The sequence below is a fragment of the Eublepharis macularius genome, chromosome 7 (genome assembly GCF_028583425.1).
Source record: "Eublepharis macularius isolate TG4126 chromosome 7, MPM_Emac_v1.0, whole genome shotgun sequence".
NCBI classification, from domain to species: Eukaryota; Metazoa; Chordata; class Lepidosauria; order Squamata; family Eublepharidae; genus Eublepharis; species Eublepharis macularius.
The window spans coordinates 126,287,052-126,310,671 of record NC_072796.1 but is presented as its reverse complement, the minus strand read 5'-3'; the positions used below and the strand labels follow the sequence as shown (position 1 = coordinate 126,310,671).

The window sequence follows — 23,620 nt, the reverse complement described above, 5'->3', positions numbered from 1 at the left end:
CGTTAAAGAGCCAGTCAAGAACTTCAAGAACTGAAGTGAGTGAGGGCCAAGCTACACATGACGAATGACACTTGAACAGCAAGTGTATTTCTCCCTGTTCACTTGCCCTCCACTCAATCCACTTGCCGTTCAAGTGTCATTCGTCATGTGTAGCTTGGCCCTGAGATGCATGTCTGTGCCAGTGTTGTGTAGTGGTTAGAGTGCCAGAGCAGGATCTGGGAAACCCTGGTTCGAACCCTCTCTGCCATGGAAGCTTGCTGGCCAGCCACACTCTCTCAGCTTAACCTGAGTTACAGAGTTGTTGTGAGGATAAAATGGAGGCGACAAGAATAATATAAACCACTTTATTTATTTTTGTTTATATCATTTATAGTCTGCCTTTCTCACTGAGACTCAAGGCAGATTACACAGTGTGAGATTAGTACAGTCAATTTCAAGGACATTTCCATAAACAGTGCCACAGGGTAAATAAATACAAGTTTACAAAGACACAGCATTAGCAAGAGTCCAATACAGAGTTGAAGAAATGCTGAAACAGAGCATAAGCAATTCTAGGGCTGACATTAGACCACATGAAGCACAGGTAGCTCATAGGAGCACATATTTAAAACAACAGATAGTACGTAAGGCAACATAGTGGTGAAGTCTGTGGTCTTTAACTTTTTAGCAAAGTATCTGAGACCCCCCATCCCTGCAATACAAAAGCTTTTTTGAATAATTAGGTTTTGCATTGTTTGTGGAAAGCCAGGAAAGTGGGGGGTCTCTTGACCTGCTCAGGCAGGACATTCCACAGGGTAGGGGCCACCCCAGAGAAATCCCATGTATGGGCTGCTGTTGGTTTCACCAGTATGCAGGGTGGCGCTTGCAGGCGCCCCTGTTCAGATGAGCGAAGTTGTCGTGGAGGAACTTAGGGAGGGAGGCGGTCCCGTAGGTATGCCAGAGCAATGCCATGAAGAAAAGGCCTTATATAAATAATAATAATAATAATAATAACCTTCGCTTTACAGACCACCCTTCAGGACAACTTAACACCCCTTCAGAGTAGTTTACAACATATGTTATTATTATCCCCACAACTATCACCCTGTGGGTTGAGTGGGGCTGAGAGAGCTCCGGAGAGCTGTGACTGACCCAAGGTCACCCAGCTGGCTTCAAGCAGAGGAGTGGGGAATCAAATCCCGTTCTCCAGATTAGAGTCCCTCGCTCTTAACCACTACAACAAACTGGCTGGAGTAAATAAATAAAATAAACTTTCAAGCACTGTTATATGCTAAAATGAGTCTGTCCATCAAGTTTCAAAACATGATTGTATGATTCGGTCCTAAAGGATGTTGATAGAGAGCTAAAATGAAAGGTGTGAATGTGTGGATTTATGTTCATTTGTCTTACCGCTCTGCCTATGTAACCACCATGCTCGAAACATACGTGACTGCAAGAACCAGTGTGGTGCAGGTCAACACTTAAGTAGTATTTTGAATGTTGGGCTCTGGTTCAAATCCCAACTTGGCAATGAACTCGAGTCTTTTTCTCTCAGCCTAACCTACCTCACAGATTTGTTGTGGGGGAGGAAGGGAGAACCTCATATGCTCCTTGGAAGAATGCTTGGGGAAAATGCAGTAGATAGATTAGAGGGGCAGGCACACGGAAACATTTGTTGTAATCTTTCGTGTTTTAGCTAATGAGCCGGTTGCTTTGGCAGCTTTTCCTCAGACCGTATGGCTAAGTGACAACGTAAGAGCTGTTGAAATTCTGAATATTGACGAGCAGCCTCCATTTGAAAAATCTCAGGAGATCAGCTGGGAGCCTCCTGAAATGTGCGCCGCAACGACTTAAAACTGGGCTTGCCGTTTTAGGACATAATTTTCCCATTTCAAAACCCATTGGCAGAATTTTCAAGTTGAATTTTCAGCTGTTATCACTGAACTTGAGAAACATCAAATATGAACTTCATCCTGAGCTGTTAATAAAGAAAAGCAATGTTACGCAAGAGGTTTTTTTAGCTTACTGAGACTTGGGCAGCTTCATAGATCAAGCAGGGAGTTTGGTGGGGTGTTTGCTTTTTCATAGCCATGCATGATTGGTTTGCCAGGTGCCCTTTCCCCTTACTAACTGATGAAATCTTTATGTAATAGATGTCACTCTAGTTGAACAAACTAGTCTGTTGGCTGCTGTTGGGATCTACATGCTAAGTCACAGCAGTCAACGTTCCTTTTCTGGACCACAGTGCATTGCTTTGAACTTGCCCTGGAGGTTGCATAAGTGCTGCTTGATCCATTTTTGTGCCATAAAACTTGGTTAGCTTGATCATTTACATCTAAGAAAGATTTGATGCAAATAGGCATTGGATGAAGGAGTAGGGAATGCTATGAGGGAAGCTGTGGAAGGTATAGGATTGCAAACCAGACAGATCTTTATAGAAAGTAAAGTTCAGAACCTGTCAACCGGTTGCCATATGTAGTAGAGGAAAGACTAGAAAAAAATTCCAGTCAAGGCTTGTTTGCATGGTGTAACATGCACAGGTGGACCGCAGATGTACAAACACGTGCATTCTGCCATCGTGGAGAGTTACACCCACAAACTGTGCATGGAAATAGCTGGTGTTATTTTTGTAGAATGCAAAATTGGTATGTGAGTCTTGCCTCCGATGAGCAGAATCGACTGCCAATGCTAGACAGAGAATTTCAGACTCAACAGCAGATGGGCCGGTTTCTGGACGAACCGTACCATCTCTTACAAGTAGGGCCTTCCTATGAAATCTTGACACTGCCTCAGAATTGCATTTGTGTTTGAAAGTGTACGCATCCGAGAGAAGGCAGTGGGAAGAGAGGAGTGCAATAGCTGTGAATTTGGTTGTAATGAGTGTACAAGAGAGGTTGAGGATGCTCAGGCAAGTGGACTTGTTAAAGATGAGTAGGCCCAGTTTGGCCTCCTGGGCCACTGAAGGACTTCCATTGTCACGAATACACTCAGGCAGCTAAGGCTAAAGGATATTTTGGGGCCGTGATTGGAGCACCCAAAGAGTTAACTCCCACCTTTATTTATTTAGGGTTATTTATTAAAAAGTATACCCTGGCTTTCCTCCGGGCTTAAGACAGCTTACAAATCATAATTAAATCATTACCTGTTAAAACCCAAATCCCATTCCAGGATGTCTGCTGTTCATACTCCATCAAAAGCCTTGGCAAAGAAGCAAGAAAGAGCCCCTTGAAGCTCTCCAGTGAGGAAAAAGGGCCACCCCTCACTTCTTCAGGGAGCCCATTCCACATTGTGGGAACCATGACGGAAAAGGCCCGATCCCTCGTCAATACCTGGTGGGCCATACTGAGTGGGAAATAACCAGCTGGTGATAGCCAGAGGACCAGAATTGGCACATGGGGACATATGGGAAGCGGGTCCAGATATGTGGGTCCCTGGTTGTGAAGGGCTTTAAAGGTCTGTTGAATTCTGAAACAAACTGGCAGCCAAACCAATTCCCCTTCTTGTTTGCTTTTGTGTGTGTGTGGCTTTTAAAGTTGATTTTAATGTCTTTTTAATTGCCTTGAGGGCCCTAATGGTTTAAACCTCTGTTTTCAATGAATAAGTTTTGGTTGTTTCAAAACAGGCAAAATACAATCCCCTCGGCTAGCGCCTGACAATAAGCAGGCTGCGGCATTCTGAACCAGTGGCAGTTTTCCGTCTATCTTCAAGGGCAGCCCAACATGTGGTGTGTTACAGTAGTCTAACCACAAGGTTACAATAGCATGGGTCAGCATGGCCAGATCAGCTGAATCTAAGAAAGGAGAGCTGGAGAACCAAGTTCATCTGATAGAAGGTGCTCTTGGCCACTTCGCCAACCTGTTTCCCCCCCCCCCCAAACAGCAGGGCTGAACCAAGACCACATAGTGATAGTTCTACCCAAGAGTAGAGAACGTGAGGGGACTGGACATCATACACAAAGCCTGCTTAAATGCATGTACCCCACAGCAGAGTCCATGCTGCTTAAATGTTTTTTACTTTATTTCCCATTCAGACACTGTTGGGTCCTGTGCTTCTGCTTCTTCTGTGCCCCACCGGTTACAGCTGCTCTGTGATAGGTTTGAACCTCTGCCCTCCCTCAGTTCCTAAACAAAAACGTCTTGCAAAATGGCTTCTTTTGCTGTTCACAAGTAGCAACGAACTGCTCAGGAAATCCCTGAAGTTGGTGTGCAAGCATCACATCACACAGTTTGTCCATTGTCTACCATCACAGTTTCAAATTCCATTGGCCCAAAGGCTTGGAGCAACTTGGAACATGGGGATTTTGCATAACCATTTCCCTTTTCTGGGAAGTTAAGCCTACACCTTCAGTGTATGTTTATTATGACAATAAGGGTTCCTACGGTGTGACTTTAATGCAGCATCCTGGGGTGGAAGGGTATGATGTGTCATTCCTGATGGGCTGTGAGGAGTACAGGCAGAAAAAGACAGAAGGCTGCTGTGTCTTTCTTTGTAAGGAACTGGTAAGCTGATCTCATGAGGGAGATTGCCTATAAGCTAATTAAGAGGGCGTGTTTGTCTAAGGTCATCACATGGCGGCTTGTCGCACACCATTAATGACAAAGCACCGCTAGTCGGGATTATGCTATAATGGATAACACCTTGATTTTTCTTTCTATGACAACAAACTTTAATGTTCACATGGTTTAAATTATGGCATCTTTCTGCGATGGGAGAGAGAAGTACTTGAGAATACATTTTTCAAATGGAAGGTTGCATTGAAGGCTCCCCAGTTCTGAATTTTGGGGAGGAGGAATGAAAATAGCAGTTCTGAAAATGCTTTTGGTACGAATATTCGCCAGGTTTCCCTCAACCGCTGTTGTTTTGGTGCTGTCCTCCCTCTCCTTTTAGTCTTTGGTGATCCCATCCAGCGGAATGGGATGAGGTCACAGCACTTCACAGCCAATCAGATTTGGTTATGTGATGGTATCCCTGAGGTCAAATGAAGTCAATTGAAAGAAAGCTTGAGAGAGCAACATCCAGGCTCAAATTCCTGCTCTGCCATAGAAGCTTGCTCGGAGACCTTGGGCCCAGTCACACATACTCAGCCTAACCTACCTCACAGGATTGTTGTGAGGATAAAATTGGGAGGAGAAGAGAATGATGTGAGCCGCTTTGGGTCCCCATGGGGGAGGAAGGGGGCGTATAAGTGAAATTAACTACTGGTATCTTGTAGGGAGCTCTGAGATCTGGGAGCTCTTTCTGAACTGTGCTACCCGTAATTTTTTGTTGTTGCTTGTATGTACATATAAAGGTAAATATGACTGAAGTGGCTGTAGCGGTGCTAGATGTTGAAACAGCAATGTGAGGTGAACATTTTTGTGTGGAAAAGTAGGGTATTACTGAAGTAAAATAAAAATGATTGTGTTGTATAGTTCTGTTGTAATGGCGGGCTGGGGGTGGTCCTTTGCAACATGGGGTGGTCCCTTGTAAGAAGAGTGGACTGGTCTCTTGCTGGGCCAATCGCTACTCTGGCCCAGCTCTGTTTTTCCCGCTGGTGCAGACTTCATGGTTGAGTGCCTGTTATGAATGAAGCTAAATGGGGCTGTCCGCACTTCTCGGCCTTCAATTTAGGCCAATTCCTTTCTAGTCTATAAATTGTTTTAAACAAATGACATAAGGACTCAGCATGTTCATTGCCCTTGTAACATTGAGAGTCAAAGAGAAAAATAAAATGGAGATGACCAGGGCTCATTTCGAGGGGGAACGCACAGGAATGCAGTTCCAGCAGTGCCCCAAAGAGATCACGTCAGGTAGCCTTGCCCACCTGACTCTCGGCCATTTTGGGCCTGTTTTGGTCTGGATTGGGGCTGAAATGGCCCGGGTCGGGCCTCTGACAGGTAGTGGATCACTCTCCCGCTCATCAGCAGCCCGATCCTGACCATTTTGGGCCCCTTTTCAGCCATTTTCAGCCCCTTTTTGCCATTTTGGGCCAAATTTCGGCCCTGAATGGCCAGGATTGGGTCCAAAACAGCCAGAATAGGTGATGTCAGGGGGTGTGGCATATGCAAATCAGTTATACTAATGACAATTCTGGTGATGGCAAGAGGCATGGCATATGCTAATGAGTTATGCTAATGAGTTCCTCCAGCCTTTTCTGTGAAACGACTCCTGGAGATGATGAAGTTGGCCTGTCAAGCCCCATAGAATTTACAGCGTTGCATGGGGTTAAAATAGATTATAAAGAATTTAGCAGTCGTTGGGGTGGATCCCCACCCTTCTCTTCCACAGAGCAAAGTTTATTTAGTTATTCATGTATTTACTCAAATATTTATGTCCCACCTTTCCTTTTGGCCCAAGTCTGAAGTTTTCCTCCAGCCTAAGGAGATTTCCTCCAGCTCAACGAATATTTGCTTAAGTTGGAGGAAGGGTACTTAGAGAATGGTTGGATTTATTGCATTATTTCTCTTCTCTCTCCCAGCGCCTCCCCCCAGTTTCTCACAGGCCCTCAGCCTGCAAGTTATATAAAAGCAACTGATCCTTGATAATATGGTGTGTCCTGATCTATGAAGCGACTTCCAGGATCGACCAGATAGCTGTTAAATTAGCTTGGGGTAGTCCCATCTTTAAATAGAGAGATAGTGTAGTGTAGTGGTTAGAATGTCACACTAGGATCCAGGAGAGTTGGATTGGATTCCCTATTCTGCCCTGGAAGTTTTTGGGTCACCTTGGGCAAGTCAAACACTCACCGCCTAGGTCACCTCACAGGGTTTGTTGTGAGGAAAAAAAACAGAGGAGAGGAGAGAACAATATAAGCCACTTTGGATTCTCTTTGGGGGGAAAAAGGGGGTATAAATGAAGTAAAATTGAAATGAATAAAATTAAAACACAGGTAAATTTGTGGCGAAATTTGACATACGGAACTAAACTGTAAAGAGGGCCTTGTGAGAAATTAAAGTTCATTTGGGCAAAATACTCTTCATTCCTTTTAAGAGCAAAAACTGTTGTTGTTTTTTAATAAAGATTTTTTATTGAGTAGGTTGACATACATATTCCATACTACATAATATAACTGTAATTACCCCCCTTTATATATATATATATATATATATATATATATATATATATATATATATATATATATATATATATATATATATATATATATATATATATATATATATATATATATATATATATATATATATATATATATCCCCACCCCTTCCCCTCCCCCTTTTCTTTTTAGATCCCGAACAGCACTATAACCTCTTTATTTCTTATCATTATCTCTGTTCTAATATTTGTCCCTAATATTAAAGGTAAAGTTCATACACATCTCTATAAATGTTAGTAGTTATCCAAAGACCACAGTTGTCCTCTCACGTCCCAATTATTTTCCAAGTAGTCCTTAAACTTCCCCAATCCTTTAAAAATTCACTTGGATTTTGCTCTTTCAACTTTCTTGTCTTTTTATCCATCTCTGCCATGTACAACAGTTTTTGAATCCAATCTTCAATTTCTGGTATCTCTTCTTGCTTCCAATATTGTGCAAGAGCAAAAACTGTTAAGATACAGAGGCTGAAGTGCGGCACAGTTCTGTAAACTGGATTGTCTTTGCGGGACAGTTGTGTTTGCTTTGATTGTGGTTTGTTAGAAATTCCCTCCTCAAAGCCTGGAACTGACTTCAGCCAGCTCTATGGAGTCTCCAGGGATGAGCTGTGTTATATTCTACTCCATGTAGGAAACAGAGGTGTGTGGCGGGGTGTCAAATGTGGTAGAGGGCCTTCATTCCCCAGAGGAGGTCTTTTGTGTGTCTTAAAGCCTTGGATGAAGGTTATGAGTGGATTAAAAATCTCCCTAACACGTGCCACAAAAACTGTTCCAGGGTCTTCCGTATGCCAGTTTGGTGTAGTGGTTAAGAGCGCGGGACTCTAATCTGGAGAGGCGGGTTTGATTCCCCACTCCTCCCCTTGAAGCCACCTGGGTGACCTTGGGTCAGTCACAGCTCTCTGGAGCTCTCTCAGCCCCACCCACCTCACAGGGTGTTTTGTTGTGGGGATAATAGTAACATACTTTGTAAACCGCTCTGAGTGGGCATTAAGTTGTCCTGAAGCTCAGTAAATCTGTAGCTCAGTAAATCTGTAGAAATTGCTGTTTTATGAAATGCCCAGTCTAGGTGGCCCTGCCTTGAGTAGATTTGAAAAAAAAATTCTTTCCTATGATGCTTCATATGGTAGCTTGTATGTGTGTGTGTTGCCGAGCTCTTGATTGTGTAGGTACAACATAGGCAAGCCGTTCTCCTCCTAGTTGTTATGTTCTTAATGTTTGGACTTGTAAAACTTGTGTGGCTAAACAGGTTTGTGTAATTGGGCTCTTTCGCTGGTTGAGAAATGGTAACTCTTCATTCCTAGGGAACCTGGGTTCTGTAGGAAGCATGGAGCACCTTCTTTGTTTTCAAACTCTCACCATGCTAGGCTGCGTCCACAACTCATTGGCTGTTGCGCTGTTGTTGGTCTGTAGCAGTCATTTGCAACTAGGTTTTCTTGTGTGGACACAAAGATCCAGTTGTGAATGGTGTGCTATTGTGCAACAGTAGTGTGATATCTCATGTTGTGTGGATGTGGTCCTAGCTTCATAATTCAAAATGGAATGGGCAGGGGGATTGTCGTGAGATTGTGGCTGCGTGTAGCAGTGGCTCCTGCCACTTCCAAGAAAAAACTTCTTCAGGGCTGTCAAATTAAGTTACTTAAAGCCTCTTTCTTTTTTACTCCCATTTTCAGGGCAGTTATCCAATTTGGGAAGACTTCATAAACAAAGCAGGAAAACTACAGTCTCAGCTTAGGTAAGCTATTTTTCTTCCGTTTCTTTTATGTCTGTTGGGTTTATTATATATACAAATGGCTTTCTCTCTTTAATATACTGCTTTTATGCCTGTAGCATTTGAATAATTACAGACTGGAGCAGATGTAACGCTTGCTCCTTTCAAACAATGGCTCGAGCATCACGAGCCGCTCTTCGGAATGATCTGTCCCTCCTCCCTTCAGAGGCACCAGTCCACCTTCTCTTGCCTTCAGTTTTAGAGTTAACCATGGTTTTGTGTTCCGTGTTTATCCCCAGTGCATATAGTTCATATGAAAGTACAACTTGAAATGATTGACTTGAAGTGGGCTTGCCAACCATGATTATGAGAGAACCTGGGTTCGTGTTGACCATGGTTATCTTAATGCCCATGCAGCTGTAACCTTGGTTTAGTAGCAAGAGTAGAAGGGAACAGGGGATTTCTTCTGGAGGGGAGAGTGGGGAAGACTCATGCATTCTAGAGTCTGATTCCTGATTTGCAAACACGGCTTGCTAGTAACCAAGGTTAAACATCTGCAGGGCTGATAAATCTTTCTCATTGATATACTAATGGTTCAGTGAATTGTGATCAAGCTTTCTACTGTCTGGGTAAATAGCATCTGAAATTGGGAGGCCCCTGGCTTTGATTCATAAGTAATCTAATCCTGTCTTTTCTGTTAAAGTTGAGGCGGGGGGAGGTTTGCAAATATCCAAGGCTTAGTAATGAGGCTTTTTCAGAGAGAAATCCCTCCCTTTATTTTGGGACTCTACAGTATGGGTTGGAAGCATTTCCATTAAGGCAGGCTAAGCCATAGAATCTTTCCAAGTGCTGTCACGGTAGTGAAAAACGAGGAGCTCCCTGCGGAGCAAGAGAACATTGCATCACATATGGGTAGCTTTTAAATATAGGTATATATTTTCATACTCCATTCAGATAGTATCCCCAAGTATGCTAAAAGCAAAAACATTTCAGACTCTTTTATATTGCCAGGTATTAAGGGCGGATCATATAAACCCCTCTGGTTCTGCCATGTGGGTTTTTCATCATCCTGTGTTTCTTGACCCCTGTAGTCATGTCCTAGATTCTCTGAAATTTTGGCTCTTGTTGTAGTCTTCATTCTATTCTGTTTGTAAATCTTTATTTGGAGAGTTTCTTGCAAAAAAGCCAATTAAGTATTGAAACAATGTGCCAAGGCCAAACAGGTGGATAACACATCAGTTCTCGTACTCTGTTTTCAAGACTTTGGATGCAAGCTGCTCAGGTTTAGCAGAGGTTTTAACAATGACATGCATACCTGCTTTAAAGCTTGCAGGAGAACTTACCTGTTTAATTTTCTTTGGGAACAGGAAATTTAGCTTGGGCCATTTGCCTTAGTAGACAGTGAATTGCATAGGAGATTGAGCCAAAAATGGGCTCTACTGTGCATGATGAAGAATAGGAAGATATGTTTTACTTTTGCAGTTGGTGGCAGCAACTTACAACACCTTAATAAAACAAGTATAAGCTAGAGGGATCTAGACTGTTTAGCTAACTTGCCCCAACTTCCTTCCTTGGCCTTTCTTGGAAGTCTTAGAAACTCTTGCCGTTCATCCTCCCATTGTGGGCTCCAATATTATCTTTCTTATTCCTCTATCATTGATGAACAGATGGAGAAAAAAGGGGCAGGAGGAGAAGAGATTGTAGATGACTTGCCACTCAGCTTCCTGCTGCCATTTTATGCCCTCTTTTTGCTTTAACTCTTAGTGTGTGTGTGTGTGTGTGTGTGTGTGTGTGTGTTTTGAATGAAAGCTTTCCCCAAGAGAGCAACTTACTTCAGCCTTTCAGAGCTCTTGCTATGAGCCAGTTTCCCTTCAGCAGATCTTTGCTACCGATTTTTTTTTTTAATTCTCGGGTGGCTACGAAAAGGGACATTTGATGTGAAACTTAAGACCTATTAAATGCTGCATGTCTTAACCTTTATCTGTGGCTGCTTGTGGCCGAAGCATGTGGATAATCTATGGCTATTCGTTCAGTGGAAAATGTGGGATTTCTCATTTTTGATGTGCAAAGCAGTCTATCAGGTGGGGGGGAGGGGGGAGCATTTGCATGACAGAAAGAGTAGGCACACATGCGTGAGGGTGCTTGACCCTTTCCCCACCGATATAACTTCCTGCGCACTTCCTCTTTGCTGCCAATTCCCTTGCCCACTCAGTGGGGAGAAGCAGCTGGGACAGGAGCGGTTGTGGCAGAAAACCCAGTAGGCCGATCGAGCCCTGCTTTCTCACGTGCAAGGGCTGCTCCCTGTGGCTGCTTTTCTGCAAACTCCTGCAATGCCCTTGTTTTTAGTTTATCCCCAAAGTCATGTCCCAGATTCTATTAAAATTCAAATTTGTTACGCAATTGATTAAATGAGAGGAGGGAAGACTTCAACTTTAAGTTCTGGGGTGAAAAGGGTCCTTAAGACCGACTTATTCATGAAGTGTCGCTATATTTAGAGAAGACCGGATCTGTGGGGTTTTAAAAAAAAATTCTTTTGGAGAATAAGGATCTGGGGACCTGCTGGTGCTAGATTTGTGTCGGGAAGGGAACGAAAGCTTATAAAGTCTACATTCTGAGAAGTATCACTTGGGATTGTTTGCTGAAAATGTGATGTACTTTCATTACCTTGTTGGAAGTTTGAACTGAGCTACTCGATCAGCAAGAGTGGTGCAATTAGCCTGTTTCTGACTCATACCTCTAAATGTTTGAGTGTTCCTTCACATAAAAAAGGGTTGCACGTATGTTCCTTTCAAGTCCAGAATAGAGTTCTATGCCAGCCTTTCCTTCGAGGTGTTCCGTATGAATATGAAAAGTGCTTATGTGGGGAAACCTTTAAAAGCTGGTTTAACTTGAGTTCTAATGTGGTACAGGGACATCATTCAACGCCACTGATTGTGTTGATTGCTAACGAGACTTTCTAAATAGAGAGGTGAGGAAACACAACCGAGCCGAACTTTCTCTACCTGTTTGTTGGGAATGTTCACAACTAAGGGTGATTCCGCACACGTTGGATAATGCACTTCCAATCCTCTTTATAGATCATTTGGAATGGATTTTTTTTGTGTGCGGAACAAATAATCACCTCAAACGATAAAGTGCATTGAAAGTGCATTATCCAACGAATCAGCCTTAGTCTGCATACATGGGAATTGGGTCCTGTGAATCCATTGGTCTAACAGTGAATTTATAGATTTTATTTTATTTATTTATGTCATTTACTGTCTGCCTTTCTAACTGAGACTCTAGGCGGATTACATAGTGTGAGATCAGTACAGTCATTTTCAAGGACATTTCCATAAACAATGCCATAGGGTAAGTTTATAAAGACATAACATTAGCAAAAATCCGATACAGAGTTGAAGAAATGCTGAAACAGCATAAGCAATTCTAGTGCTGACATTAGACAATGTAGAACTTCCCAGTAGGGTTGTACTTAAAGCAACATGTAGTACGAAAGAGCAACAGTACTTAAGGCAAAATTGTGGTGAAGTCTGTGGTCCCTAACTCGTTAGTAAAGCATCTCTTTGAGACCACCTCCCTACAAGACAGCCCTCCTATCTGAGTAAAAAGCCTGTTTGAATAATTCAGTTTTGCTGTCTTCCATGCCTTGCCACCGTGGCAAATCTCCTTGCCATGGTGGAAGACTTCTACTGGAACACATTCAGAGGATCCCACCCAGATGTGGGCTCCAGATATATACATAACACATCTTGAAGAGCGAATATGCGCAGACTCCTGCATTGGATGCCAAGTTTAAAAAATCCAAAGTGCCCCATGTTGCATTCAGGGCTGGTGCCAGAGTTTCTGGCGCCTGAGGCCGGGGGCAGCTTCAGGGCTGTTGCCGCCCCCACATGATTTGATTTATATCCCACCCTGCCCCATTGGCGCGGCAGGCAGCTGGGACAGCACGCAGGTGGCCTCCAAACCCTCCTGTTCAGTTGCCCCGTGCCACCCCGGCCACCTGCCGTGCCTGGATCGCAGCTCTATGCAGGCAGAGGCAGCACGGGGCAACTGAGCGGGAGGGCTGGGGGGCTGCCTGCTCAGAGTGCCCCACGCTGCTACTGCCAGCACACGCTCCCGGCCGGGCGCAGCAGCTGTGGGCCAGGTGCGGCAGGCTTCCCAGCCCTCCTGCTCAGCCGCCAGCGCTGCCACCACTGCCAGCTCCATGACGCATGCCCCTGCCCCCCAGCGCACCCTCCGGCACCTCAGTGCTCGAGGCGGCTGCCAGACCCGCCTCCATGGACGCGCCAGCCCTGGTTGCATTAACGAACTTGGGAGCAATCCATCTGAAAGCCCTACAGTACAAGTCCTGTTGAAGGACTGCATAAGACCATGGTAGCTCTTATGCAAGTACTGTACACTTGTGTAGCTCCCACTTGTTGGCTCATTTCTTGCCAATGAGAACTTCCTGGTGAATTGTGTTCCATATTCCAGACTCCTTGTCTTCCGTTCTGAACAGTGCCCAATGTCTGCTGCATGAAGCATCTGTTCTTCTTTGCACTATGGGAGGGCCACCTCCTAGATGTTCTGAAAAACATGACAAGGGGAAGCACATCCCTATGTTAGTGTGCTTAGAACATGGGAAGCTGTTTTAATAATCCAGTTAAATAATCTGCCAATCCCTGGATTTGTTCAGGGCTGTTCTGCTCCACGTATTTTTGTATGTGGGCCAGACACATGCAGTGGCTATGAGTGCAGTCTGATTGAACATTTACCTTCTTTGGGGAGTTTAGTTGGCCTGTATTGCTTGGAAGAAGACAGAATTGCAGCATTGCAGATGATTTGCAAGGCTTAAGATACAGAAAGGTTCAGAGTGCCACCGAGTAAGAGCTTGGGCTCCTTTGGAGCAGCTTTATGGATTTATAGCAGGGAGAGGAAGAGGAAGGCAAACAGAACCAACCTGGCAGCAGAAGCCACATACTAAAAAAAAAAATAAATCTTGCCCTGAAGCTGCAACCAGTTGTAGCAGCTTGTTTTTTCCCCTTTGCAAGATTCCTGGGCCAAAAGGGAGATGAGGCTATTTTCACAGTTGAATAGTATCTACCATCCATCCAATCACAATGGTTTTTTTCATATGCTCTATGTTAGAATCGTTACGATTGAACAAACAGTTGAGCTCCCTGTAACAGGCAATTCACCTGTGAGAATCACTTCCTTCTACCATCCCCTTTTTTGCCAGAGAAACATGCAGAAGTAAGAAAAACAGGGTGGATCCGGTTCATCCCGAATATTTCCAGGAATAATTGGGATAGAAATACCAACATATCCAAGAATCCTGGATATGATCAGGGTTCACGAATATACCCAAAAATACCAACAAAGAGTTTTTTGGGTATATTTTCGGACCGGATATACTGAATCATACATTCCAGTCCTAGTCCCTGATTCTGCTGTAGCAGCTTTATTACACAGACAACTTCCCTGGACAGTTTGCTAAGTGTGTGCGTGTGCATGTGTGTCTTCATAAAGTAGCGCTGGAAGAGAAGGACACTTCAGATGAGAACTTAAAAGAGGGTTTGTTTTTTTCGGAGGCTGTATTGAGCAAGGAAGTCAGAGTGCGTGTTTGATGATTTGCACATGACCTGTCCCCAAATTGCTGGAAAGGGAGTTCCTGGGAGACAAGATGGAACAAGTTGGCCCTATTTCTGGGTCAAGGATTTAGGAAATAATGGGGGGGGGGGGTTGTGAATCATTAAAGTATTTCTCTCTGCCAGCCACTGTCTGAAGTCCTTTTTAAAAAATCATCCATCATCGTATGAAATGAACTGATACTTTGTATGTGTGCGATAATCATTCAACCATTGTTAAAAAAAATCTGTGTTTGAAAACTAAACAATAAGTGTATCTTGTGTTCAGTTGCTTGCAATTGTGGTTTGGCCTGTTTTAACATGGCTGGTTCCTCCTCTCTCAGAACTGCGGAAGGCTGATTCATATATTCTACACTTGCGGACTTAGGTCCCAACCAGACAGGGGCCCATCGCTGGCCTTAGGTTAGAGGGAGTTCCTCCAGCTTAAGTGGCTTGCCCTCCAGTGAAAGAGCCACTTAAGATGGAGGAAAGGTCTTTATCTTGGAAGAATACTTTGCTGTGCTGTGCTTTGCATGTATGCTTACAAATGCACATAGGTGACGTGTTCACCTGGTTTAGATCTTGAGAAGCAGGACTCATTTCGAGGGGGAACGCACAGGAACGCAGTTCCGGCAGTTCCCCAAAGAGGTCACATGTCAGGTGGCCCCGCCCACCCGACTCGGCCATTTTGGGCCCGTTTTCGGCCATTTTCAGCCTCTTTTTGCCATTTTGATCCCAATTTTGGTCCTGAATGGCCAGGATCGGGTCCAAAACAGCCAGGATAGGTGATGTCAAAAGGTGTGGCATATGCAAATCAGTTATGCCGATGACAAATTTCTGGTGATGTCAAGGGTCGTGGCATATGCTAATGAGCTATGCTAATGACTTCCTCCAGCTCTTTCTACGAAATAACCCCTGTTGAGAAGTAAAGAAAGTGAAGCAGTGCTACCTTCTATTTTCTTTGCCGAGGATGCCCTGCTCCTTTACCACTGTCCCCCTCTCATCCCCTTCGCTTCCTATCAGATAGCCTGAGGGGGAAGCATCCTGTGCTCCCATCTTTCCCTCCCCTCTCTCCTTGCCTTGGCCCAACCCAAGAAAGCCTAACATTAAAGTGGGTCTGGGATGCTCTCCCTTTCCACACCCCATACCAGTGACCGCAGCATACCTCCCGCACCCTGTTTCCTTTGTTCTGTTCTGTAATCACTTTAGAAGTTTTTAAAGACTTTCCTCCTTTTTGGTGCTACAAATAAGATCTGGCTGTTTCTAACATGACATTATCCCGTTTGTATTTTAGGACGACAGTAGTCGCAGCAGCTGCCTTCTTGGATGCGTTTCAGAAAGTGGCTGACATGGCGACCAACACACGTGGTAAGCAGATGTGTCGGTTTTTAGCTTGGCAGAACGCAGCGGGTGCCTTTCATGCCATTTGCGGTGGCTGTCTTTTCCTCCTTTTCTAAAACTTACTACTACTACCGACACTTGGATCTGTGAGACATCTGTGGAATAGATGGCTCCCCGCCCCAAGTGTGAATTTATGCTACATGTACGAAATATAGATGGCTTGGAAGAATCAGGGGGGAAAAGCCAGAAACCTGTCACTGGGAGCTCGAATGGCGTGAATAACTGGCATGTTACTTCATTTACCATCTGAATGGTCCCTCGTTTTAAAATAATGGTTTCCTTTCTTGGCATGTTTCAGATAGGACAGCAGAGTGTAAATACATGTTTGTGAATTTGCAAGTGTGCTAAAGTTACTAGTCCACATTTAAAAAGTTTAATTTAATTTCATTACCCCATGCTTGTCATTTTGTAGCACGTCGGCAGCCTGGAAGAGGGGGAAATGCTGATTTTGAGTTTCTTCTGGGCAGATTTTGGTTCTTGCTACTTAGTGGGAATGATCCCGTTTAGGCTGCATCCAGAAATGGTTGAATATTATGTTCTCTTTTGCATGATAGAAATCATTTGTGACTGGATTGTCTGGTCTACACAAGAAAATCCAGTTGAAAATGATGGCTGTTGCTCAAATGAGCATGCAATATCCAGGGATGTGGTGAAGCAGCTGGGGATTAGTGGAAGAAATGTCCCAAATAGTGTCGCCAGCAGGGGACCAGGGAAGCTCTCTGTAGGCTGCCACCATTCTGGTACAGGTTTTTCAGAAGGGCCCAGAGCACCCAACCGACCCCTTTTGTTTACTCTTTCCTGGTAGGTTTTACTTTAAATGTGACCAAATAAGGTGTGAGGACCAGGCAGAATAATAAACAACTTTATTTAAGAGGGTCAGTAATAACTGGTGTTCAAAACTTTGTAGAATAAGGAGATCAGTAAAAGTTGGTGAGCAAACCAAATAAAACACCCTAACGCGCCTAACTAGACTGTTCCTAGCTATCTCCTGGTGACTGGCTGCCAACTGTCTCACCCCTTCTGGATGAGGAACCCTCCGTCTGCAGCAGCCTCTCCTCAGCTCTGCTCCCTAGGAGTGAAACTCCACCCACTGTGAGCAAGGCCTTTTGTCCCTTCTTCTCAGGCATCCTCCCTCTACTTCTCCGTTGGTGCAATTTCCCCCTTCAAATCCCCTGTTAACCAATCACAGGGTCCAAAGAGGACCTGGGAAATGTAGGCCCTGTAGTCAATTTAGTAAAGGTTTCTCTGAAGCCACTGTAGGGTTGCCAGGGACCTGGGCTCCCTTGTTGGGAGATACCCAGGTCCCCGGACTATCCCGGCAGGGGGTTGTGAACCACTTACCTCTGGCTTCTTTCTTCGCACGCGCATATGCGCTTCCGGCTAGCGTAATGACATCACTTCTGGAAGTGATGTCGTCGCATGGGGGGGGTCAAAGGGTGCCCCTGGGTCAAAGTGTGCACTTTCCTCGCCGGTGCAGGCTGCTTTCACTGCGGCCGCAACTTGCTCTCACCACCACTGCTGCAGCCTGCTCTCGTTGGGTGCAAAGGGGCGGCGGCGAGAGTGGTCCTTGCCACTGCCGCCGCCACCTCCTGCTCTTGTGGTGTGGGAGTGCGTCTCCCACTCGGGGGCGTGCTGTGCCACCCGGGTAGGGGCCACCCCAGAGAGCGCGCCCCTCTGCTGGCTAAATAAGTGGCTGCGGGGGAGAAAGGGTGAGAGTGGGGGATCCCCCGCCCCAGGCGGGGGAATGGGAACCCTAAGCCACTAGGACTCACTATGTAACTGACTTTCATTAGGAGATATGCATTCTAAAGAGTGTGCTTGTGTAAAAAAAAACAATTATAATTCCTTGATAATTCTTAATTTATGGTGCTTCTAAAATAACACTTCTTGGCCTGGTTGGCCCGACTAGCCTGATCTTGTCAGAAGCTAAGCAGGATCAGCCCTGGTTAGTACTTGGATGGATATTACCAAGGAAGTCCAGCATTGATATGCACAGGCTGGCTGTGGTCGTGTTCATCTCTTGCCTTGAAAACCCCATCTGGGGGTCACTGTAAGTCAGCTGTAACTTGACAGCACTTTCCACCACCAAAATATAATACTTAGGATTTGTATTGGAAGGATCGAAGCTTAGGGTGTTGTATTAATTCTGTTTGGAGTTTCAGAGGGCAGCCCTTGACATGCCTGTGGTGGGGAGCTGATGCCCTGTAGGAGTTGATTCCACAAACAGTGATTGCAGAGGTCCCTGGATCCTGCTTCTAGGAGGCCTCGAGCAAGCCACTCTGTGCCAACCGTAGCCTCCCTTCTGCAAGACAGGGCTAATAACTGCTAGATGACCTCATGGAGGGGATTGTATAGAGTACAAAAAGATAATGGCTTGGATCCAACAGAGCATTTCCCCAGGTGGAAGGATTTCTGCCACGGCAGCATGAATTTCTCACCTTACGCTGCAGTTCAGCGTGCCCCCTCTACCCCCCCCCCCGGGCTGTTCCTGACATTCTGATCTAACCCAAAGGCTGTGATGCGCTTGGAGCACTGAAGGTGCATTTTAAACCATACGTCTTTTGGTTATCTTCCATTCTGCACACACACGATTGGACCTTCTAGGCTAGGACACCAATGTCCTTTGTACAACCCTAGTTATATCCCTGTTTTAGTGGCGTTTTGATGCTTACCTTTTGGGTATCAGTCTGTTCCACCCGTGATTAAGAACAGTTAACTTGTTACAGCTCCAGTACCAGTTACTAGTTTCCCCAGTCTTAGTGTTAGCAATTGAGGTGGGATTGATAGTTGGATGTTGGATTTGAGCGAAATTAATAGTCCCCCTCCCCAGGGAGTGGTTATGGGTGTGACTTCCCAGGCCAACTGTCAGGTGATGAATTGAGCCCATTAGTGCGTGATGCTTCTGATTTATAGTGCATCTCAAGTGTTTTGTGAGTTTCCTTCTCTGCAGAACGTGTCACTCTGAACCTTCCAGGGTTTGATGGCTGAGCAAATCTAAACTTGAAGTCATGCATATATTACAATGAGAAACCGGTACAGCTAGTCCTGTGGAGAAGTACACTCCTGCTGATTTAACCAGCCCACAATTCCTCCCCTCCCCAGACAGCCTTTCTGCTTGTCCGTGCATGCTTCTGTCTCACAGGTGGCCCGTGCAAGGGGTTTGCTAAGCTACTTACTTACAAGGAGTTCTTGCTCACCCTGAGCAACTGGCTTAATTGCAAAGCATCTGGAAATTCTTGATTGACAAATCATATATTCAGCGTTGTCTGATACTTGCTCATAATGACTTGGGTGTAATACTGGACTCAGGGTCTCAGCACCTTTTTCAGAGTAACCCAGAGCGGGACCACAAGTGACGCTTGACACAGGTTGGACACTTGCCAGCTTCCATCAAGTTTTGATGGGAAATGTAGGCAACTTGGCAGAATGTTGGGCAAGTGACAGTTGAAAAGTCCATTGCACAGCAGTCAGAGAGTCAAGCTGCAAGAGCAGAACGCCTACATTTCCCATCAAAACTTGAGGGAAGCTGACTAGTGTCCAACCTGTGTCAGGCATCGCTGGTAGTCCTGCTCCCAGTTGAGCGTATCGTTCAGCAGATTCAGAGGATTTGGGCTGTGTTGCACCCCCTCCCCACAAAATCTCGTAAGATAACCTCCCACCCCCTGACAAAGAGAAGTCTTTAACATTATGGCAAGTAACTCTGATATCTCCTAGCCGGACAAGATGGGAATCCAGGCATACTCTTAGAAATGAACATACTGAGCGAGAATTCAAAGATTTTCATTACTTCTAAAAAAAACTATTGGCTTCTAAGACAGTGTTCTGTGCAGTGTTATAGTGAAGAACGCGGCACCTAGACAGCGACAATTCTTGAGTACGGGGGATCAAAGAACTTGTAATTATTTTGTAGTTTTTTGCAAGACTGGCACGAGATCAGTGAGGTATGTATTTTTTCAGAACCTGGAAAAAAGCCTGTTTGGCCAGGTGACTCTAGTGAATACAGAGTCAAATTAGAGCAATTAATTAGAGTTGAGTTAATGCGATAATGGTTGAGCCAGCTGTTCAATTGTAGCATCACTTAGGAAGATATACCTAATTTTCAAAAGGTTTGTTGGTGCAAAGTTGGGTGTTTAACCAGTTGGGGGAGGGGAATGTCAAATCTTAGTAAAACGTTTTTAAAGCATTGCCTTTTTCTGGAGAAAAAAAAAGACTTCAGTTCATCTACAGGTTTTGATGCTTATGTGAATTATGAAAAACAAATGAATTGCATTGGATTTTCTCCTGGAACACTCAGGCCATCCTACATTTTCATCATTTTCGGAGAAAAAAAGAAATGAAATTGAAAACAGATGCAAAGACTATTAAGCAATAGTCCGGTTTGGAGATGTCCACATTATAGCTGGTAGCCAGTAGAGAGAATATTTCCGATCTGGCTAGATTTGTCCTGGGTTGGGAGAGCGGGGCTTGCTATAATGATACCATAATGAAATGAGAAATGTAAGCTGCCACCTAAATGTCATTCTCATCAAATATTCCAGAAAGCTGATATTTCACTGTCAACAACGGGTAACCATCTAACATGGAGCATGTGCAGTAGAATTGTTCAATAGTATATCCCCCCCTCCTCCCCAAACTGTCGTGCCTCAGAGTCGAGAGAGGACTTGTATGTTGAAAACCTTCCTGCATCCAGATATGTAGCCTGTCAGGAAGGAGAATTCTTCCTGTATTACATTGATTTGTTGTAGACTGGTTGTTTTTTTGTTTGGGGGGAGCATTCAAACAGGCAGTCCCCCCCCAAAAAAAACCACAGTCCAGGCGAAACAGCATCCTGTGTTTCTGCTGCACATAGAGATTTCCAAGTAGATGCTTGCTGGGATTTGCTGTGTCTTGAGCTTTTGTAGGCAATTCCCTGTATAGCATCAATTGATCAAGGCGAGTGATAAGGCGATGTGTGCATGCATAATGCACTCCCATGCAAATATTTATGCTTGGCGAATAGATACATAGTGCAAAACAATCCAAATCAGGGCATATAGGAAAATACATATAACCAAAGTGGGTGCTTCCCCCCCCCCTCTGCTGCAAAGAGGAACATGGGGGAGAGCTTGGCTTCCCCCCTGCCCCCCCTCTTTGCTCCTCAAGCATTCCATGCATCTGTAATTGTCCTATAAATCTTCCTTTCAGAAGGCTGTGACAATTCCCCTCAGGACAATTCCTACCAAAATTGGCTTCTGTCTAGGGATATGTGTGAATCCTAATTGGGTGTAGCAAGCCTAAATGGCCATATGTGGTGTTGCATGCAAATTCCTGCCGAGGAGACCCCTTCCTGGGAGGGATTTTTTCCCCTGTGGGTGCACTTAACTCCTGCTGGCTTTCCCCTTTACTACTGTAGGGTAACAGGCCTCCAGCCTTCTTTTCTGTTGAGGCACTACAGTGCAAGCGATGGGGTAAGCTGCCTTGGGCATGCCAGGAGAGGTGGCATGCAGGTTTTCTAAACAAATAAGCAAGGATTGCCGCTGCAACAATTGGAATACCATCCCGTGCAGCTCTGCAGCCATCACCGACCCCTGCCCGAAACTCTTCTGGGCCCCGCCTTGTGTAATGGCTCTTCAGAACAAGGCTGGAGGAGCCTAGCGGGGACGGGGCTGCTCTGGGACGAAGGGGCAACTGAACAGCTTCAGTGGCAGCTTTTCTCTTCATTGCCCGCAGACCTCAAAAGGCCTTTTGATCCATTACTTAGCATGGCTGGATCCTTTTGCTTGGGTGCTGGGAACCTACTGCCTGTGGACCAAACTGGAGAAACCGCCGCCATTTTAAAGTCCTCCTCATTGGACCAACAGCGCAGTGGGCTGAGGCACTCTTGCCTGTTCTCTACCTCATCGAGTACTGCACACATTCTTCTGTGGCTGTTTCGGAACTTGAAAAAGCCTGCAGGGAAGTGTCCAATCGGGATTGGGGCCTCACGGAATTTTAAAATGACTTTAAAAATGGCTGCCATGAGAATGCTGCCACCACAAGGATGCTGTCACATCTAGTTTGGCTGTTTGTATCGCTGCTCTTATAAAAACTGTATTTTTGCCTGCCTTACTGTCAGGGCTTTTTTTCAGCGGGAATGCGGTGGAACGGAGTTCCGGCACCTCTTGAAAATGGTCACATGGCTGGTGGCCCCACCCCCTGATCTCGGCGTGGAGGGCAATCTAAACCCCCCCTGTCTGGAGATCAGGGGGTGGTGCCACTGGCCATGTGACCCTTTTCACCAAGGGAGATTTAAACTTTAAAAACTTCCCCTTGTTCCAGCTGACCCAAAGTGATGTCATTGTGCAGTCCTGGGAGCGTGCGCTCACTTTGCGCATGCACATGTGGTACCAGAGGCACCACCTCCCGCCAGGAGTTGCCTCCTGTGCTGGCAACCCCACTGAGTTCCACCACCTCTTTCCCCAAAATAAAAGCCCTGCTTACCATACTTGGGTGGCGAATATTCAAACTGTGTCCCGAGCAGAAAAGCGTATGTAATTTTACACACTGGTAGGTATGGTTTATATTGCTTGAATGGAGCTATGTGCGTCTAGTTTTAGGGGAACATCTTGTTTCTTGGGTAGCTGTAGAGCAAAACGTTGACTGTTACGCCTAATACAGTGAAAAGGAAGAATATGTTTCAAGCAAAAAACGCCCCCCTCTAAATGGGAAGCCGTGTGATTAAAGTATTGTAAAGCCAAGCGCTGTGTCCTGTAGCGGTTTTTATTGTTTTTACTGGAAGTTATGTTCTATTTTAGGGCTTGACCATTCTAGCTGAGAGAAGCGTTTTTTTATCTCTGTCAGTCAGCAATAGCCTTTGTGAGCTCCTTGTCAACCTGCTTCCATCAGCATTCATTTTGCAGGAAGAAAATTGCTTCGTTTATAATATTTCCATGTATACTTGCTGTATTATTAAAAGGGGAATATGTCTAAAGGGAAGCTGGGTGATACCTTCATTGTCCCGTGGCTCCCTCTCTTTTTCTTTCTACTCCCCCCACCCCAACACACAGTGCTGGAAGTGTTTGTGTGTACAATAGAAACGTCAGAGGGTTAGTCTGTTGCTGCACAATTAAACAGGAGTCGTGTGGCACCTTAAAGTCTGGTAAAAATGTATTCCTGTGAAACCATTCTTGAATCCAAACTCACTTCATCAGATGCATGTGATCTTTGGCTCACGGAAGCTTAACGCTGGATTAAGTTTTCTTAGGGCCAAGCTACAAGTGATGAATGACACTTGAATGGCAAGTGGATTGAGTGGGGGACAAGTGAACAGGGAGGAATACACTTGCCGTTCAAGTGTCATTCTTCACTTGTAGTTTGGCCCTGAATCTCTAAGATGGTCTTATGTTGAATTTAATAGATATATCAGTTCCTGGATCCAAGGATCAACACTCAACATGGCAGGCAGAATTCAGTGTGTCTTCTCCGTTGGAGCTTCAATGACTCTTACCTTAAGCAAATAGTACCTTTTTTTTTATTTATCCAAGCTGTTTGGTTTCCAGGCTGTTCAGGTACAAGGAGATTTTATTGTGTGCAGAAATGCCCGTGGTTTTCTTAGTCATATATTCTTGTGTGCGGTTTTTCTAAGCTTAACTGTGGTGTGACCCTGCTAAAATATAACTGCTGCTGGGTCTGGACAGGTTTAGTCTTACATAATTGGTTGTTGTTGTGTTACAAGTGAGTGTGGGACTCCATGAGCTAGGGAGCTCCATGAGCTAGGAGTCAGCAGCGGGTGATCTGCAGGCCAAACCCAGAAGCCTGAGAGAAACCATCAGCCCGCGTTGATGGATGGTGGGTGGAGCTGGACCCTCACTCTGCTCAG

General features: G+C 45.0%; 1 protein-coding gene across 4 annotated transcripts in view; it reads left to right on the top strand.

Annotated features, from left to right (window-relative positions):
• The window catches only part of MTSS1 (MTSS I-BAR domain containing 1), a 171,757-nt gene that overhangs the window by 12,102 nt on the left and 136,035 nt on the right, over nt 1-23,620 (top strand). For all 4 annotated transcript variants that reach the window (XM_054986026.1, XM_054986027.1, XM_054986025.1 and 1 more), the window contains exons 2-3: nt 8,739-8,800; nt 15,677-15,750. In XM_054986026.1, the coding sequence (XP_054842001.1) occupies nt 8,739-8,800; nt 15,677-15,750 (136 nt within the window). The remainder of the gene's footprint in view (nt 1-8,738; nt 8,801-15,676; nt 15,751-23,620) is intronic.